Below are 20405 nucleotides of genomic sequence, written 5' to 3'. Positions count from 1 at the left end.
AATTGGTAATATTTCTTGTTTTTTAACGGGGAAACAGAACCAGCCAAAAAGCAGGTTTAATGGGACATGATGCAATGAAAAATAAATGCAGAACATTAAAAATCATTCTGCATTTTAAACCAAAAATTCTATTGAAGAGATAAAATTATAGATTAACAGGATTTCAATGTTCAGACAGCCAAGGTAAAAAGCATGCTTGGTAATCAGGCATCTAGCACAACCCAAGCATTGCAGACAGACAAGAAGCAAAGCAGCAAGGCCAGGCACTATGATCTACTGGAAGATCAAACATTTGGAACAGGACAACTGAACATCATAAAGAAACCTTCACAATTGAAAGCAGGACATTTGAATCGAATGTCATAAATATTTTAATCTCCCCAGTTTTGTCTGACATTGGAACAAGACTGTTGACTGATGTATTTCAAATACTAAAACAATGTATTACATACTATCTACTGCATTGCAAGTTTGTTTAAGAGAAGTTCATGAAGCAATCATAATGTCGTAATTCATGTAACGGAGAATGATGCACCAAATGTGTGAGTAAGCGAGAGGAAGGGCCACAGCAGTGACTCTTTTGTTCCTTCATAGCCTTTTAAGATTGAGAATACAGAACACTGGTTGAAATAGGATCCTAAATTCCAAGAAAAAGGCTGATCAACCCAATACTGAATGACACACATGAAAAGGGACAGGGATTTCACAAGTTTACCATGCGTCTGCGATGGAAGTTTACGTTTCAATGTCATAATGCTGACTGATGGACCAATAAATGTTTAATTATCAGTCACTTGAAGGTTTTTCAATGCACTGTGGTTAATCTTGCGTTTCTCCACACTAGTGCTTCACTTTTTTCTAATCCTTTAGTTTAACAAGTCAGGGCATTTAGCTGAAACAATATGAACAGGCATCTTGGTGTATTGCAGACTATCAGAATTATTCTGTTCGCACAAACGTGCGCATCAGAGTGACAAATTTTCAATCCTGGAAACAGTACGAAATTGAACAGTTCTATGATATAGAATAAAGGACAAGCTCCGTTGTGAACAATTAAATACAGAACTCGTAAGATGAGTATTTCTTCATGATTCAGACGCTTACACACAGTATCAGTAATGTACTGAGGTACATCACTGTCATTTTTAAGGTTACATTTTAAGAATTTGCTATTAAAAGCTCCAATTGGTCCATACAGACCAATACTGCAGCAAGACTGTGTAGTCTTATAAAGAGAATAATGATCTGGGTTCCATTTTACATGCCTTGTGGGTTCACTGGGACAAATCAAGTTGACTGAAAATACTTTGTGTATGTAGGGAGAGTACACTTCCACAGTATTAAAGCACTTCAGATATTGGGATACCTACATAATCCAAAATTTAACATCAAAGCATTTTGAAGCATTAGAATTAAATTCTGAATAAATGTTCTTTAGACCCTATATCTAGCAATACTGAATATCAAATATTCCAAATAACTATTTATGACTGCATTATTGCAAGTCAAATTACTGTACTCCCATTTGTACCCAGTTAACCAGCAGTCTTCACGCTGCTTATCCATTAACAGGAAAATAGGTTCCTTTCCAGTCTCCTTTTCTGTGTATACTGAAGTCACTTCATTTTGACGGCTCTCCTGCTCATCAAAATGAAAAGCAGTAGACTTTCCACTAGTTTCTGGGCCACAGTGTGTGCTCATTCGTATATCTGAGATGTGCAAGTATGTGTGCAATCTACAATGATATGGGACCCAGCTGAAACTCACCCGGTGCTGCCTTCAAACAAGAACGTGGCGAGCAGCTACTTGCCGTGGTGATCGAAGGGAATGCTATTCTGAGGTGGGGGGAAAAGACAGCCATTTGTGAAGAAAGAATACATTACAATGGGGCAAGTAAATCAAGTTCACTGCTCCAAAAAGCACACATTCACCCTTTTTCAGAGCACTGCAGAAAAACCATGACTTCATAATCCAACCTTTAACTGCAAAAATTAAACCTTTCACAAATGTTCAACAGAATGTGGAGCCTAATTCCAGAATCTGTGGAACAATTTCCAACTTCCCCCAAAGTACTTAATGCAACAGTTCCACTGAATATCAAAAGAAGCTTAACTTATAAATGTTATTGAATTTGTTGGAAATTGACACTTTATAAATGGTCTTGATGTGCCAGACAAGATAGATTGTTAGTTAATATGCTGATTACAATTTGACATCTTACTATGATGGACAAATGTGTGGCCACTATTGGGAGCAAATACAGTAGGCTGTACATCTATGACAGCTGCTTTGAACCAGGTTACAGATGCAGTCTTCTGGAATTCAGTTCTAATCTTCTAATAGAGCCTGTACAGGCTTGTCTGTTCACTGGTCCTGAGCCCTAGATGCCACAATATCCCAGTTCATCCTACATTGTGGGGCTCGCATCTTGTGAGCTTGATATCCACAGCATAAGTATCACATTGGCAGCTCTCAAGAAAGCCATTACTACATGAACAGCATGTCAGTCTTGACGGAATTTGGCACATCAGGATGAGGAAAGGGTAGCAAGTGAGATCCCAGGACTTCATTAATGTTGCCTTTAATACAAGTGGAGTTGTGTAGTGACTACATGCTCCTGCCAATTTGGATATTTCCAACAATCTTGGTGAGATGTTGTGACTTGTGGCCTCCCAGGTCACAGCTCATCGACAGTTCAGCTGTACCATCTTGGCAGGTGAAACTAATGGCTGGAAACGCCCTAGACAACAAACAACTGTGCACCGACAATCCAGCCTCCAACATACAGATGACAGAATGGAATTGTTCACCTGATAAGAAAGTTCACTTGCATTTAAATCTCAATTTTCACTTTCTGACAATCAACAAGTTAAATCACCTCATTAAATGAGGTGATTTAAGTTGACAAAACAGTTAAAAACCCAAGTGCTTCACAGGTGATCATGGATGATTAAAATAAGAAATATCAAAACACTACCCATATACTTTCTAAAAACATACTTCTGTAAATTGAGTGATAAGTTTCTTTTGATGTTCAGTATGCGATACAAGCTAGTGCAGTTTTCCAGTTTTATAATGGATGTATTAATTCAGTTAACAATGGAAATACCTAAAAAAATCTATTTTGAAAGCACAATTCATCTATGAAGAATTATACCACAACAGCATGAATACAATTCAGAGAAAAACTATTACAGGGTTGGATTACCAAATCATGTCAACAGACATGCTGGTTTTATTTATTAGTTACCTTATCAAATACAATGGTCCCAAAATATGCCTTCACATTCTCTTACGAAAACATTCATCCAATGTCTTCAAAGACCAAAGAACAAGTGTGCAAACAATCTCACTGAGTATAAACATCAGCCTCTCAGCCATTTTAATTGTGAACGTGTTTCAATTTGAACACTCCCATGCCAAAAGCCATAGCCACAGCTTTAGCCACAAGACCACAACCTCCCTACAGTCACATCCAACGCTGTAAAGAACATCTTCACTGAAGCCACTGGAACTGAAGACTTGTGTGCATCCAAGATTCCATTGTGTACTGAAAGATTATATCCTACAGTTCAAGACCTGGATATGGTTGGCAATCAGTTTTCACTTGAGAAGATCAAGAAATAAATTCAACCTGCCTCACTAATGAATACTGCAAAAAGAGAACAACCTACAATAGTATTTTCTTTATAATTCTAGTATTAGCGGTTAAATCCGTTCAACTGTTAAATAAAATCTTATTCTTCATGTTCTTACTCTGCCATTTACAAGACTTCAATGACAAAGAATCGAGCCAAAAAAGTACTGAATTTACTAAAATTTTCTCCTCTAAAGCGAACCCTTTTGGCAAATAAACCGTGTTAAACTCTTTTCACTGATTGGGAAGCCAAACAAGTTGGGGAAAAAACCCAATGAGTAATACATTTGAAAGATTGAGTTCCAATATAAACCCAAAAGTAATTATCCCCTTGTTCATTTTACTTAATGGGAATAGGAAATTTGTAATATTGGATTCAAATTTATCCACATTTTCCTAAGCTAACAAGAGGCTAACATTAAGATCTCTTACATATGAAAACCTAATGTGTTCCACTTTTTCCAGTGTAAACCATTACATAATAGAAACACCAAAATCTAAAAACTCTGGAATATGTACCAATCCACTGGAATGTTTATGCAGAAAAAAATATATTAAGTCTCATTAATCAACCTAAAGCTTACTATGGTTGTAAGTAATGACATATTACGTTGAGGGTAAGGTGTAAGGGTTACAAAATAGCACCTGAAGACTTTAGAGGCTGGTATTAGCACCAACGTTGTACCAGTAAGGATTATAATACCATTTTGCAATTTCCAGCAAGTACCACCAAAGTTCCCACTTTGCAGAAAATAATTTTTATTTCTTTTCACTCTCAGGGAAGGGAAGTCGGGGGCTCTTTCTGAAAAAAGAGTCAGTGCTGAGGAGTTTTGTAATGTCTTGGATCCAGAGTTAGTCGGGGACGCGTGCCATGGGACTAGCTCGTACCTGTGATGTGGACATGCGCGAAGTGTCTTGCCGTCCAGTGAGGTCAGAGGATGAGATATTGACAGGAGCTCCGCGGTGTAATCTCATACTGACTTTGCGCTCTCTCTCCATTCCAGATACTGGGCGAGGGGATGTGTTTGCTATAGGCAAAATGGATAGACTTAGATTAATTTGCCTATGGTAAAAACCATTAAATTCATTACTATTTTAAATGATCAGATCTGATACTTTTTACTTTATCTGCTTGCGTGAAAAAATACATGAATTAATTCCTGAAAAGTAAACTGCTGAAACAGGTTGATAAATTTTCCTCGACACTGCTCCATACGGTAACAAAGAATAAACTAAAATTACAAATGTAATAGTGTTACAGTTATCGGAAGTGACCGAGGAGTTTCAAAAATCTCGGGATAACAGTTAAACATCTAGCATGTGTGAACGATTAGATGAGGGTCTAAGCAAGAAAGGAAGAGTTTACTTGGGTCTAAGGCAGTTATCAACAGAATAGTCTGGTTTACCTTGGTTAATTAGGTTCTGGGTAAATGATTAAGAGTTATCAACAGGGACAGAGGACAGAAGGTGGGAGGTTCTTGTGCTGATTAATCTTTAAGACCAGTATTTGCAGCTTAAGAGAGCTTGAGGAATCCTAGGTTGAAAAAGCCTCTTTTGGGTAGCGAACACATTTTTAGAACAGGGACATAGGTTTCCCATTTATTTTGTAGCATCAGGATTTAAAGAGATGTAACTCTAGGCTGAGCAGGCAGAAGGCAGGTTTCTCTCTATTTTGCAGCCTGTTAGGCATTTTTTAATTAAGTTTAGACTCAAGACTCTGTTTGCGGCTCTTGAATCTGGAATGCTCTGGGTGTGAAATACTTGATATTGGTGTTTTTCTGGCTGGTTAGGACACCTTACTTGTATTATAACTTGCATTTTATAATACAAATAAGGTGTGGGCGGAGCAGTGGCAGCCATTTATACGGCACCCCAGGATCTGCGCCTGTGGCTGGAAGGTTGCCGGTTCAAATCCAACGGCCCTTAACCCCAGCTGCTCCAGGGGCGCCGTATAAATGGCTGACCCTGCGCTCTGACCCCAAGCTTCTCTCTCCTCATCTGTGTGCCTGTGTGTCTCATGGAGAGCAAGCTGGGATATGCGAAAAGAAATTCCTAATGCAAGAAACTGTATATGACTTAAAAAGTTATCTCATTTAGGGAATCTGATTTAATTCTCCATATCCTGTACTTAAGTTGCTCACTAATTTTATTAGAGAATGAATGGCAACAGTTTGTAAATTAATCCACCTACGCTCTACCCAGAATTTTCCACAGAATTACCACCAATTGGGCCTAAATTTCAAAACATCTCCTTAGAGCATTAGTAATCCATAACCATACATGAATGACTGTTTTGGGACGATTTTGCGAATGGTATGGTATTAATTATAATTTGTTCTGTTATACCATTCTACAATTCCAGTATGCAGACATTCAGTTTTCAAATTGCATCTTTTGTCTTTCCATTTCAAAAAGCTAATTGTGTTGTTCCGCAGAGGGTTCTGAAAATTGCCAAGGAGAGTCAGAAAGTGTTTTTAAAAACTCTCAAGGTAACCCAAGGAAATGCTTCAAACTAAGTCCATGGTGCACTGGAATAATGTACCAGCTGTTTAAACTCAGAAAAGGATTCAGTTCCAGTTTGAAACTTTGTGCATACCAGTGTGAGATGTTGGGGTTAGGGGTGTAGGTGGGGCAACATCCTGTGTTCCCCTAGGTCTTCCCGAGGCAGAGGGGATGCCCCTGGTTGCAGGGTTTCTGGAGTGTCTCAGTCGCTCTTCTCGGTCTCTCCTCTCACGCTCTGCATCCTCTGCTGCTCTGTTGGCACCCTAAAGCCAGATGTGAAATGCATAAATCTGCCCAATACCAAAATATTCAACTTACATCTTACAAGGAGACTAAGGATTTTGACCATTGTATAACCAAAGGTGGTGAATGTTTATAATGTCTGCCAAGAATCAAGGAATTAAACAGGAGGCTAGACAATAAAAGAATCTTGAGGAGACTTGCTTTAAAGTACAGTTAAATGGCAGACCCTCATTTATGCATTAAATAAAAAAACAAGGAACCACACTTACAAACTTTAGCATGTTCCAGTCAAAAACGTAATCGTATGAAAAGCCCTGTCTGTGAAACAGATTTCTGAACAGCTGTCTCAGGTAGGAGTAGTCTGGCTTGTCGTCAAAGCGCAGGGAGCGACAGAAGTTGAGGTATGTGGCAAACTCAGCTGTGGAGAAAAGGTCAGTATTGAGTTTCATGGCATAAAACGTCACTGGACAATTACAACTTTGTTGCAAAATCTTGCTGAGCATGGTACATACAGGGGTAGCCCTTGCAGAGGACCTCAATAGGGGTAGACATTTTCTTCTCACTGATCCGCTCATATTTTTGTCTCTTAGTAGCTGCTTTCAGGCCCTGCCAGGGCAGAGACCCTAAGTTGAAGTACATCAGTACATAGCCAAGGGACTCCAGGTCATCACGACGGGATTGCTCTGTGGGATGAAAGAGAAAGTTTGTAACTATTTTAAAACTTAAGTCAGAACAAGATTTCAAAATTCAGCTGGCAAAATGATATGAAGGTGGCAGAATGCTGATCTAGAGAAATGCAAAAATAAATAAATGGATACCAGAAGATACATAATTTAACACAAGAGACTTTAGTCTAAATCTTAATTAAAAAATACACTTATGCACAAATCTGTGTAGAGGGAACTGAAGAAATGCTGCACATGAAGCCACATGTAAAAGTACTCTGGGATCATTCTGGACGTCAAACATAACTTTTCAAGCATTTGTATGCCAGATACAAAACTAAAACATTTAGTTCATGCTCTTCTTCAATAGAAAACTGTGAAATTAAATTTAAATAGCCAGAGCAGTTTGTGACAAAATGATCACCTAAAATTGAATTGGAGAGAAGTCCTAGCAAACTCAGGACACCTCCTAAGAAGACTGCCTGTCGTACCTATTCCCAGGTGTGTGTTGATAGAGGCATAGCGAGCTGTGCCAGTAAGATTCTTGTTCTCGCGGTAGGGAATGTGCTGGTGTGTGCGGGCATCCCTGTATTTCTTGGCCAAGCCAAAGTCAATGATGTAAACAAGGTTGCCTTTCTTTCCCAGCCCCATTAGGAAGTTGTCTGGCTTCACATCTCTGTGGATGAAGTTCTTTGAGTGGATATACTCAATACGGCTGATCTGAAATAAAGGGTTCAAAAGCAGGTTAAATACAAAGAAGCATGATATTCTTTGCAAAGTGAATTTTATCTTTGGTGCACACATTTATGATCTGTGCTAGAGAATCTGTTAAATACATGGAAAATTTAGTATTCCCTAGCCATGCTATATTCTAAAATGGTAAAGCTGATGCCAAAATGTAGATTATCATATTACATAAAGGCAAAATAAATGTATCTTTTCTACTTCACCTTTAATAAAGTACAAAGTAATAAAATAAGGTGGGTAATCACTGAGAAAAGGTGTACACATACTGGCTACCTCCCTTACCATCTGGTCTGCAAGAAGCAAGACAGTCTTTAAGCTGAATTTTCGTGAGCAGAAATTGAAGAGATCTTCAAGACTGGGCCCAAGTAACTCCATGACCATCACATTATAATCCCCCTCAGCACCACACCACTTGATTGTCGGAATTCCCACTGTACAAGAAGATGATATCACACCATTAAAAAGTCATTTCCCCCCTCCTGTAATGTGAATATCATTAGGGCTTTAAGCAACAATCACTGTGTATATTTTCTCACATTGAAATACAAAGGTAACAGCTCCCTCTTGTGGCGTATAAATAGATTCATAAAAGACTGAAGGTGACCTACAATACGTAGTTGTGAAGCTCTGCACTGTAAACATGAAGGACAGAGGCCATTTGTGATATATAGATGTGATATAAAAAGGTCAACGCATTAGCCATCAGTGTCTTCAGTAGTGCCTATACCCTAATGATATCACAACTGCATGCTATAAAGCACATCAGAAGCATGACCTTGAAAGTAATGCAGAATTGCTCAGTATTAAAACTAGCCACATCAAACAATTGCAAGATTGTTTTTCAACAGGTAAATAATTCAGCTCATTATCGAAATCACAGCTTTAAATTGTTGCATTTTCACTCAAAAGTGTCATAAACCATGGTGTCACCCCATTCTACATTGAGGTCTACACACCTTCTTACTAATATGCAATAACTTTGAAAAATACCTGTGCTACACTGTTACAAAGAAATTGTAACAAACAAATGTGATTTAATGAGTATGGAATAATCATTTCACAGCACTAGCACAGAACAGCTGCTGACACTTCTTCACCAAACCCTGCAGACTGTAGGCCTGGGCTATATTCTCCTCAGCAGCGCATGTCATCGCTCAGCAGTTTCCACTACTCACCTTCCAGGTCAGCTATTTCTGTTTTGTGCTTGGCAAAACCAGTACTAATTCTACCCCTATAAAAAAATGCCCATTACCCTGTATCCGAGTGAAAGTCTAAATGGCATTACTTCCTGTGTCTGCATTTATTACACCTAATTTAGAAGCCTTTTCATTGTATTTTACTTAATTTATATGCATTGTATATGTATTAAATTATATCTGGTTTTATTTAAAAGCAAGCTTATATTCGTCACTGAGAAGTGTACTGATGTTCTCAAGGTTTCTCAATGCACTGTAAATACAGCAATTCCTTAAGCTCCAGCAGGGTGAGAGAGAGACAATGAACAGTAAAACAGTCACTCCATGACAAGATGTAAAATGCCAGCTCAAGGAATCGGTGAAGAAAGAAGGAGGACAGTTTCCCCACCAAGAATAAGTGATTAGAAAATTGATGGAAGGCAGACTTAGCAGAAGGCCAAAGACCAATGTGCATATAAAGAGAAAAAGCTGGGCATGTTTAATGGAGGGAAGATTAACAGATCAGTGGACACATTAAGCCTGAAGCTACCACCAAGACTGGTCACTCCAAACCATTTCTTTAAACAAGAAACGCAGCACCATAAAATGCTACAACCGGCTCAACGAAAGAGTGGCATGCATTTTACTTTTCAATCAAAAGCACTAGGAAACAATTAAATATTAAAAGTAGTGCTCCATAAAAACACCCGTGAACTTGCTGCATTATGGGGCTGTTCAGCTCAGACGGGAGGGTGAGCTGGCAGCTGCTCAGAGTATTGAGAGGTGACGTCTACAATCAGTGCAGAGCCACATGGGAGTGCACCTCCACTGACCCTATGGCTGACAGACCCAGTGTACTCTGTTAAAGAGCAAATTGTTACCTAGGAATGTTCCAGATTTTTGGGACTTGCTAACAGTTTTGGGATTTGTTGTATAGCCTGTTTTTCCTGACTTCCTCTGAAACTAGAGAGGCAAGATGCCTATATCACCTGACTACAGGTATCTGCAGAAACCAGAGCCAGATCCTCTGATACTGTCCCTTTTTGTCATCAAGTTAGAATAACAATCACCTGATAAGTAATCACTAGAAAAAATGACATATTGGGTATTAATGTGCATTAGAAAAAACAATGCCAAAAGGGAAGTAGCATGTGGCCTTTATTAAAAAATTATTGATGGTATTAATTTGTAATAGTCACAAACTATAGTTTCTTCTCATTTTGTGTTATTCTCAATTCAGATATAGCATTGGAAAAGAATGTACAATCCAGGTTTAGGGGAATTTAGTCTGAATTAAAAATCCCACACAGGTGGTAGTATTTTACTAACAGACCTCAGCAATACTTTTGTATTAAATGGTAAATTAGTTAAACTGCTACTTCATTTATTGTATTTTCTAATAAATTTGTCATTTTTACTACAATCATGGTGTGGCCCTATTAATTTAATTACTCCTACAAATAACTTAATTCATTCTTGAAACAGTCTGTTAAATTGGCTTTTAACTATTAGCCATGAACTGCTTTGTAATCATCAGTACTTATGTTAACCAATGTTTACTGCATAGTGACAGCAACCTGAAGATCATGTGCTTGGAAATACACCTACATCCTATCTACATCCTTTCCTTCAAATGGTTTACAACCTTCTCTAGCCACCGCACATAAAATCAAATTTTAACATGGAGTGTATCTGCTACCCAGCTATCTGGCTGCTGAATACAATCCATATCACTTCTCCAGTGATCATGACAGGCTGAAAAAAGCCAACCTGTTGATGACCACAGTCTTAAAACTACTGCAATGTAATTTAAAAAATCCAAAATGTATAAATAATTCAGACATTTTCAGAGCTGTGCCAACCAAGGAAGAGACCTGCAGGCAGAGCACAGTAAATGGCAGACTCAGCCAGTTAAAGCATATAGGAAAAAAAACGGTTGCAGTACAAATCTTCGCAATATTTGCCAGACCTGAAACTCAGTTGCTTAATTCATGTATGCATTTAAAGAAAAAGGCAAAAAACATATGTACTTACACTAAGCCTGAAATGATTTATCCCTGTACAAAAATTAGCAGTTCAACATCTGCAATTAGGGCTGTAGTAAATCACAAATGCTGACATTAAGCAGCATTACAAAAATCAGTCGCAGATAACATCAGTGGCTACATCTTTAGTATTTTAATTTATGAATATGGACCAAAGGCAAAAATAATTGTACAACTTTGTGATAGCTTGTTAGGAGCTCTGCAGTTACTGAATTAGGACATGTTTAAGAACCTCGGTCAGGTAAAAAAAGTCCACAGGGTAGAAAGGAGGGATTAATGCCCAATGTTAAGAAATGTTCTTTACTACCCAAAATTGTGAAGGGGGAGGGGGTTAATAAATCAAGACTCACCTCCTCCCTGCATCATTTTGTATATTTTGCTCTCGATGTGAAGCTGAGGGTGTTTTGTTTTCACACATTCTAGTTTTATGGCCACTTCTTCTCCAACTGAAATGTCTGTACCTAAAGGAAAGAAAAAATGTATAAGTAATTGTCTGGGACATAGGGAAAAAGCCTCAGAAGGTTAATACTCAGTACAACAGTCACGTATAACAAGGAATTTCTGCTTACAATCTGCATTTCACAAGATATGGGGAAAAAATTGTGAAGCATCAGGTTTGTTAGCCTCATATTTCACACTGACTTATAATTATTACAATTATTTCAAAACGCAATGTTCATAAACATTCCAGCATCATTACATTCAATCCACTCAATTTTTGGACATTCCATTCTCTAAACAAGCTTTGCAATAAGAAATACCATGAGTCTGTACTACACTTAAAATGTTGCGTTTCCAGCGTCTGCATTTTAATTAAGACCGATTTAAATGGTAGAAAAATGAGCCATGAGTGGCTATGTAAAACAGTGACATTTAGAGGGTTTATCACAGAGGAAATGCAAACTAGTCACAGTCAGATGAAGGCCTTCTATAAAATCTACTCATAACCTTCAGGTGCTACTGAAGAGAAAATTTGTCAATTAAGAAACCCAGTGTAACATGAAGAAAGTTAAAAATAATTGTGAAGACAAGTTATTAAGTGGTAAGACTAATAAGAAAACAGCCAGCCACAACTTCAAACTTCACAAAGTCTACACTGTTTCAAGGACCATGTATATGTCCATCTTTATCAACACATGCATGAGTTGGTTCTAAAGCCCTTTAAATATTTTCACGATGCATGACCCACTTCACAGCCACTGCTGCAAAACCATTCCACATCTGCATCCAACTGCACAGACGTTTAAATGTAAGGATAATAAATTTACAAGATAAGGGGATAATATCAAATAGGTTAATCTGGTAAATTTTCAACATTTTATAATGCAAATGTGTCTTAATCTTATGCCTTGAAACAAATGTTTTATTAATACCATCCTGTGCTGAATATTCCAATCGGCTTTAAGCAGAATAACATTAAAAGGAGGAAAGCACAGTAGACTAAAAAAAGTACTGAAAGTAAAATGCATTAAAATACAGTAAAGCACAAACATTAAGTTAAAGGTTTTTACTTTTCAAGTTTCAAATACAGTTCAGGGTCTTGATTCTTTGTATGTATTGACACACCTATGAAATGCTTTCAGTCTAGAGACTGGTGAGCTTCTACAACATAGGACAACTATACATCTATTCTGAAATAAAGCAATTTTTAAACTCAATTTAATAACGTGGGTTACTGGAGAAGAAAAGGAAAGGGAATCACCCAGGTTCTGAAAATAATTTGCAAGTCTTAATCATGTAAATCAAAAAGCTCAAAAGGAAATAGCAGTAATATTAATTCATCTGAATACTGCACTACTTGAATATTAACAAAAAACTTGAAAACCTGCAACATTAAAAAAACTGCACCAGCACAACTTAGGAATGCATAAAAATCACTTCACATTTATCACAGTGAAGTCTGACGGAAGCAGCCGTGTCAATAACTATTGCAGTGGAAATAACTATTCAAAATTACGTTTACATTATTATTGTCATTATTTATATTAAATAATTCAATTACAAGAAAAAGAAATAACTTGTCCATACTTCCCAAATGCTTTTTAAACTTCACTCCTTGTTGTGGTTCTTGCAAAAGTAAGTGAAAATTGAGTGCAGTGCCGTTTTCCTTGGACAGCACACTTGCCACAGAAATGTCTTAATCTTTAAGCCATCCACACAAACATCTTTTAAAAATAATCTTCTGGAGTGTTGTCTCATTGTTCACCAGCTAGCTTTGTTTTTCGTTCCAGCTGCAGGTCATGCCTGCTGATGTTTCTCCAATACATGTAAAAATGTAAGACGCAACCTTATGGTTATAACAGTTCAACACTAACACTGTTGTGCCAGAGTAGCACTTTATTACTACAATAAACCATCCATGAAAATCTGCCTGTAGTCCAGCCCATAAACTAGAACTATAAGTCTAGTTTTAGAGTATTTTAAACCATAATCATTCTGAATTTGTGAAATGCAAATGTAGATAATACAAACAGTTCACTCAAAAAACTAACCGAAATTTTGAATCGCACACCTCTGGTTTTAATGACTTTCTTCACGCTACAAGAGATCTGATGGCCTGACATACTTCAGTAGTAATTAAGACCTAAGAACCTCCCCAGCATCTGATGTGCAACTAAATCAAGCTGATTTAACATTATAAACTAAGAAAATGAGTGGACTAATTTTGCTTATGTTTTCAAACATGTGCAGCTTGGCTGTAGAAAACACTTACTTGGGCAGGTGACCTCTAGATTAGTAAAATGTTCAACGTAGCACAAAAGATCACGTACAAACCTGTTGTGATGCCACTACTAGTAGCGATGGTAGCTTGTATTCCCGTAACATGGAGAACAATCTGCTTCTAGATATTTCTACACACCACTGTCCTTGCTTCCTTGCTATTTAAAAGGCTTCTTTAGTGGAATGAAAATCACAAAGTAGGTATTGGTCTCAGTGTCATGGCTTAATTCTGCTTTGGACTGGAACAATATTGCCCATCTATAAGTTGCGTCTCACTACTGCACCTTATCTACTGTATAAACAGGCTGCTTGCACAATGGTTGCTGCACGTCACCCAGGTGACGTAAGTAAAGAGCTTTGGGATTCTTTGAGACAAAAAGCGCTAGACACATGGAAGGAATTACATTTTGTGTGAACTCTTCTACAAAAAAATACTGCCCATATAACCGATACTACCCTAATACAAATAAAAAACCTGATAGATCTAACAGGCATTTAGTGAGAGAAATGGCCCTGTTGGCCTGGTGCACAGTCTTACAGGGGAACCCCATAGTGCTATCACTTGGACAATCCTTCCCATTTGTTACAACCACAGACCCGTATTTAGCAATGCTGACTATCTTGTAGTCTTGCACCTTAATAGCAGAGCTCTGAAACCCTCACTTCATGTTAGCATCCAACAGATCTTTTCCCCTCTTAGCTTCGTGAGTGTACATATTCATGGAAGACCTGTCTAAACACGATTATCATCCACCCACTGGTGTGCAATCCTAGCACCTGGTTTGGGTTATGAAACCTCAGTGCCACTGTTATGGCACACAGCTCATTGATTTATTTGCACGGTTTTAAACCTCCCACCTCCCCCATAACCCTACGGCAAAGAAAGGAATACTGATAGGAAACACAATTAATACATAATTCCCCCACTTCCTAATGTTAGTATGATTGTTTTTTTTAATCCACTAGCATTTCCAAGATGCTCCCCATTCCCAGCAAATGATATCAATGATATAATAATCATGAAATGTATATGTACATACTGACTGCCTATACTTCATAACACCAGTTTCTTAAGTTGAGATTAAGTGTTATTCACTTGTGTAACATTTAAATAAGAACTAGGAATCAACCCATTTAAAAATGCAAAGTTATTAAAATTTGCATTTCTGGATAACTTATGCCCCACAGTAAGAATGATAATTATAGTAACACTCTTATCCTGTTATTGGTGCATCAAATATTACCAAACTATCGTGTCATTAAGCAAGGCAACACAGTACGTAGTAAACCTGCATTACACTGAAGATTTTTCAAACAGCCTTCAACTTCTCATATATTGATACTTCATATCCTGTAGCACTCAGGTAAACACTCATCTTCAGGATACTTTTAAGTGCTTCTCAAAGCAAATGAAGCACACTGCAATGCCATGGCATTAAGGCATGAGTCTTTTACTCTTAAAATAGAAGACAAGGGGACCTGATTCAAATATTTAAAAACCTCAAACATATTGCCAAACCACTGGACTTCCAACAAAAGATTAACAAACCAGGCAATAAGTGTAAGCGAAGAAGAATAGCATTTAAAACTCAGATAAGGCAGAACTTTTTACACAAAGTGTTACTGGAATGTGGAGCATGTTATATGCCCAATTTCTTTCTAGAAAGGGCTAGATGATATCTCTGATCACTTAGGCACTAGCAACCAAATGGCAAGTGGCAACCTCCTCTACTCTGAAACATTTACGTTTTTAACAGTAGAATTAATTCATTTGGATGAGAATCACTATATAGTAGAGGTGCTGATGGTGCACTGTGGCATCAGCACATGATTCCACTGCATTCTGATGAAAACGGCTTGAAACTCCCATAATATAAGCCTCAACAAAACTCAGGGAGGACAGAGCTGGCACAGTCCTAGAGGAATTATATCACTTCAGCTGGGTAACTACTCCACTGTGCAAATGATGCGATTTACATCTCAATTGAGCTTGAGTCCATTGTTTAAAGTAGGGAAGCAGACGGACGAAAGCCCTCACACAAAACTGAATAGTCAAGCCCCACTGCTGAAGATACTGATCCTTTCTCTGATTCAATAAAAAGTGACAGCATGTTATCACTATACATAAAAATAAGAGATCTGACAGTGCAGGGCTTAACTGTTCTGCTCCTGATCAACTGATCAAATACTGAAACACTTTAAAACCAAATCCAAAGACCTGGCTTTCAGATTTCACACTGCATTCTTCAGACTATTTCAATGCTACTCCAAAGCTAAGACTACATTTAAGGGGCAAAGTTGTTGCAAAGAGTGGGACATAGTGGGTTTAAAGAAAAATACATTATTGAAACAAAACAACAGTAGCTAGACTCTCACCAAGGCCCTTAATGTTGAACAGCACAATCAGTATAGTAAATAACCACTGGGTATCTGACAAGAAAATGTTATTTAATCATTTTGGCACTTCTGTTACTTTTAACTGTTAATCTTACCAACTAATTTTTATTAGTTCCAACACTATGTTCACCTACAACTGCCATTCAGTGCCAATGACAGGTCTAAACGTATCCCTGCTTCAACAACAGTGTAGCCAGCACAAAAATCCAAGCTCCCCCTTGCATCACCCTTACAGAAAAACAATGGTAGATTTCAGTTTATCAGGCAGCACAGCACAAAGCAAAAAAAACTTTAAGGTCTTTAAGGGTTCTTCTAACCAGCTGTCTAAGACAACTCTAAAGCTCTGCTTTAGCTTTGCAGTAATATTGATGCACTCATACATGTACATGACAAACCAAATTCTGAAAGCAAAATCATAACAGTGAATCAAATAGCAGAAGATAGTAAAGATGACTAAAGTCTGTAAATTTTACCCCATCCCCCAACCTCCCACATGTACAAAACATTTCCTGAACGACTAATCTTTCATTTAATTGTTGGTATTAAATCTATTTTTACAATTTAAAAAATACTAAGGTTATTTTCCTTGACCATTCAAGTTTCCTTGACCATTATTTGACAAAATGCACAGCACTCTACAAACTTTGAATACAACAGTTTGAGATGTAGATTAAATCAAATGTAAAAAAATCACAGAATGAGAAAAGGGATTGAAGAAGCATTTAAACATATTTCCGACTGTGGAGATGTTTAGGTGTGTACACTACTAGCTATATTATCAAACCATACCAAAAAAATAACTGGTGGGATAACTGTTTTTTTTCATCTGTATTCAACCTGAGCTAGGAAAAAATGTAGCCTAAACAAGTTAATCCAGACTTGCATGAACAGTACATATCATGCAAACTGCTTGAGTCTCCTGAGAAAATTGCTACATGCATAAGCCTATATGAAGTTGTGACAATGCTAATGGAAATGGAATGGCTTAAGCTTAAAAACGATTACCAAAGAACCAAAAGTGGAATAGCAAATTACTACATTAATCCTGAAACATCCCATCTTGCATTACACTGGATTTCATAATGAATTCAAGCTACAGAATGAGCAAAGGGGGTAAAAGCTAACAGAAGCTATGCTCCTCATGGCATGGCAGACTAGCCAACTACAATTCAGTTAGCTTACTATTAGATGTGGCTGAAAGACGACAGATCCTTTTGAGTTACAAAACTAGCATTCCATTAAAAAAGCAAGGCTATTCCCCAAGGTTTAGGATTACAGATAAAGAGCAATAACCATATTGCATAATGAAAAGTGTACTTTTTCTCTAAATCTTACAGATCTCACCCCCTACACTATCACATGTATTAAAATAGTTCCACAGCACTTCTACTGAATCTGTTGTATAGCCATATTTTTTACATTCCTTTCTAGAGCCAATTTTCTGAACATTTAATATAAACAGAATTAAAGAGGTGCAAGTGCAAAACCAGAAGTGTACAATGTTTTGAAAATGTACGGCCACATTTTTAATGTTAAAACCAAAACAGTGTCTGCTCAGGAAGTGGTGGAGTTGACTATGTGCCCGAGAGCATAGAGGAAACGGGGGATGGGTTCGATTGAAACTGATTACACGGCACATCCTTGCACGCCTCCCCAAACAATCACCTAATGTTTTCATAGCACTGCAACATGATCTTCAGAATCATTTTCCAAAAACACTGCCGGTTTAAGCCCAATTTAGTCAAGGTGCTTTGCGAGAGAGAACAGCTGAGTTGATGGCTTTTAACTGTTGATCAAGCCTCAGTTGACAAAACAAAAACACTTAATAAAAGCAAAGCAGTAATGATTCTATATTTAATCTAATCTCTAGTGTCAAGACCGTTTGATGAAGAATGCTAAACCAATAGCCTTCACCTACAATATTGACCATGGTGCAATACACTAGTCAAAAACTTCATATAGTAATAACCAGACAAATATTACACAACAGAATTGCCAATTAAGCAAAACAAAGCAAGCACACCGGACAATGTGACCAAGAATGAATCAGGTGGGGATACGTCAATAAAACCTGATCTCCTTAGAACAGTCACACCTGATGAACGGCAGCATGGTCACCACACCAAACTGCTAAAGGGAAAACCCCACGTGAAAATATCAAAGGAAAGAATTCCCATGTCATCTACACCACAGCATTCCTGTCATTCCCCCACCTCCTCCCAAAAAACTACATGGATCTTCATCAGACACTTCAGCCCAATTTTATCACTGCATACCTTCTAAGAACACCTTGAAATCCCAATACTCATTTATTCTGAATACTGTAAATTGTTTTTCAAAACAAAATATTGCAACACTTCCTTGCAACATTATACCAGCAGTTTATAAATTATGAGAGTGATTAAATACTGTTATGCAACTGTGGTGATTCAGCTGGTGCATTGAAAATAAACGTGGCTAACTACTTATGAGCTTATATAAAAGCTCCAATCTTTCTGCTCCTGGGGAGGGGAGTCTGACCTAATCAAGACATGTTTCACTAGGACCCTTGCTGTGGAACAACAGAAAACACCTGCATCAACTCTCAACAGAAGTACATCATTGGCAACACTGAAAAACAGAAATGCATATGTATTCACCCAGAGAGAATACATTACCCTGTCGATAAATTCTTTTAAAACTCATTGGTCGCTTTCTTCGTACAACAGTATTTATGTAAACACTAGGCATCAACACCTCCATAGAAACAAATCCTGTATCAGACCTTTACTGCAAACGAAGCAGGACCTATCCTTCAGTTAAAGAATACTTACAAACCAAGCTAAACACGTCAAAGTTAAAGAAAAGGAAAAGTGAGCCACAAGAGAGGAATATGTCAATGGCAGTTCAAAGTTCCCCTGCCATTTCCCCACAAAAAATAGCATCAGGTTTAGCAGCATCAGTATTTTAGACGGAGATGTAGCTCACAATATGGTGTCATTGTCAAGACTGTCACGTTTAAACTCAGTGTGGGTGAAAGATCTAAACAGTTGCTGCACTATGGAAGCCCCCCTAGTTTCTTGCCATAAAATACTACGCAATTTAGCACAACTGCTTCCACCAATTTAAAAGTTCAATTTAGTTAGTACTTTTTTTAAACAACTAACAGAAGGTCAATGAAAGGGTATAGAACAAAGTTCCTAGAGATGCAAAGAAAGTTAATAGATCTCACAGAAGTCATTCTAAACTGCAAGATAAAATTGTTTTCTGCAAACAACTTCAAATTCTATAGCAATACATAAGTGAAAAATGATTTAACGTCCACAAAAACTTAAACCACTACAGAATTCTCGAAACAGTGAACAGACCAAACTTGACGCATATAGTATGGCAAAGATGTCAACCCAAAATTAACACTAATTACTGAAATTCTAATTTAAAGCTCTTAATTTGTACACATGGAGGGCTTATTTGTTGTAACAAGGTTTTGTATATTGGGATCCTAAGAAGACAGTTACCTGCAGCCAATAAGGCCAATAAGGCTTTTTCCCCAGTAAATGTGAGGTAGGGCATATTCCCCCCACCCAAAAAACACATTAAACCCCCAGTATGGACAGTGAACTGTGGCTTATCCTTCCACTATCCAAAGAAGTACTTTTTCAGCCATTTTGCTTCTAGCTTCACCTATATTAACCATTGCTTCATAAGCAAAGAACAGAGCACTGATGGCAAACGTATTTCCTGACCAAGATGGTTTGTAAAGTGGCTTTTATACTTTCCAGTTGCAGGGCTAGGACATGGCTAGACTAGTAGTGGTCAGATCCAAGTCTTTTTACTGTTGGTCAGAGCAGTAGGAATGCAGAATAAGACAAGCTAAAGCTAATCTATAAGCCTGTCTTAACAGTTTCAATCATCGGTTAGATCAGTGGTTCTCAAACTTTTTGGACCAAGTACCACCCCTAATTCAACCAAAGCATCCAAGTACCACCTACAAGTCATCATCTCATAGGAACCCCAGAAATTCTCAATGACCAACATGAGTGCACATACATATAATAAATATTATAATAATAAACTTTATTTGATATAGCGCCTTTAAAGGTTTTGCAGAAAAAAACAGTAACAACAACAAATAAAAATAAAAAAAAGCACCATTTCAGTGAGAGGGGTGAGCCTGTTTAGTCGAGATGTGAATTAATTTTTCGAGCCTTGATACAATTCACAACAGAGTCTAACAGATTTTAAATCGTCAGGCATTTTCTTGACTGCAAAAGTCTCGCGGTGGATGTTGCAT

At 37.6% G+C, this 20405-nt stretch overlaps 1 protein-coding gene across 4 annotated transcripts in view; it reads right to left on the bottom strand.

Annotated features, from left to right (window-relative positions):
• LOC148824078 (casein kinase I) overlaps positions 1-20405 on the bottom strand; it is a 34425-nt gene that overhangs the window by 5259 nt on the left and 8761 nt on the right. The window contains exons 2-9 of one of the 4 annotated variants that reach the window (XR_016093733.1): positions 11365-11475; positions 8077-8225; positions 7539-7767; positions 6895-7065; positions 6652-6800; positions 6234-6402; positions 4526-4665; positions 1768-3550 (exon numbers count right to left, since the gene is read on the bottom strand). Coding sequence is in view for 3 of the 4 variants with exons in the window: in XM_088927066.1 (XP_088783192.1) it covers positions 1780-1830; positions 4526-4665; positions 6234-6402; positions 6652-6800; positions 6895-7065; positions 7539-7767; positions 8077-8225; positions 11365-11475 (1169 nt within the window). In the remaining variant the exon portion in view is untranslated. The remainder of the gene's footprint in view (positions 1-1767; positions 3551-4525; positions 4666-6233; positions 6403-6651; positions 6801-6894; positions 7066-7538; positions 7768-8076; positions 8226-11364; positions 11476-20405) is intronic. The other 3 variants (XM_088927066.1, XM_088927067.1, XM_088927065.1) reach the window with 3 other exon arrangements.

Source organism: Atractosteus spatula, chromosome 11 (assembly GCF_055471065.1).
Source record: "Atractosteus spatula isolate fAtrSpa1 chromosome 11, fAtrSpa1.hap1, whole genome shotgun sequence".
Classification (NCBI taxonomy): domain Eukaryota; kingdom Metazoa; phylum Chordata; class Actinopteri; order Semionotiformes; family Lepisosteidae; genus Atractosteus; species Atractosteus spatula.
Note: the sequence above shows the minus strand (reverse complement) of the source record. Positions and strands in the feature narration are given on the sequence as shown.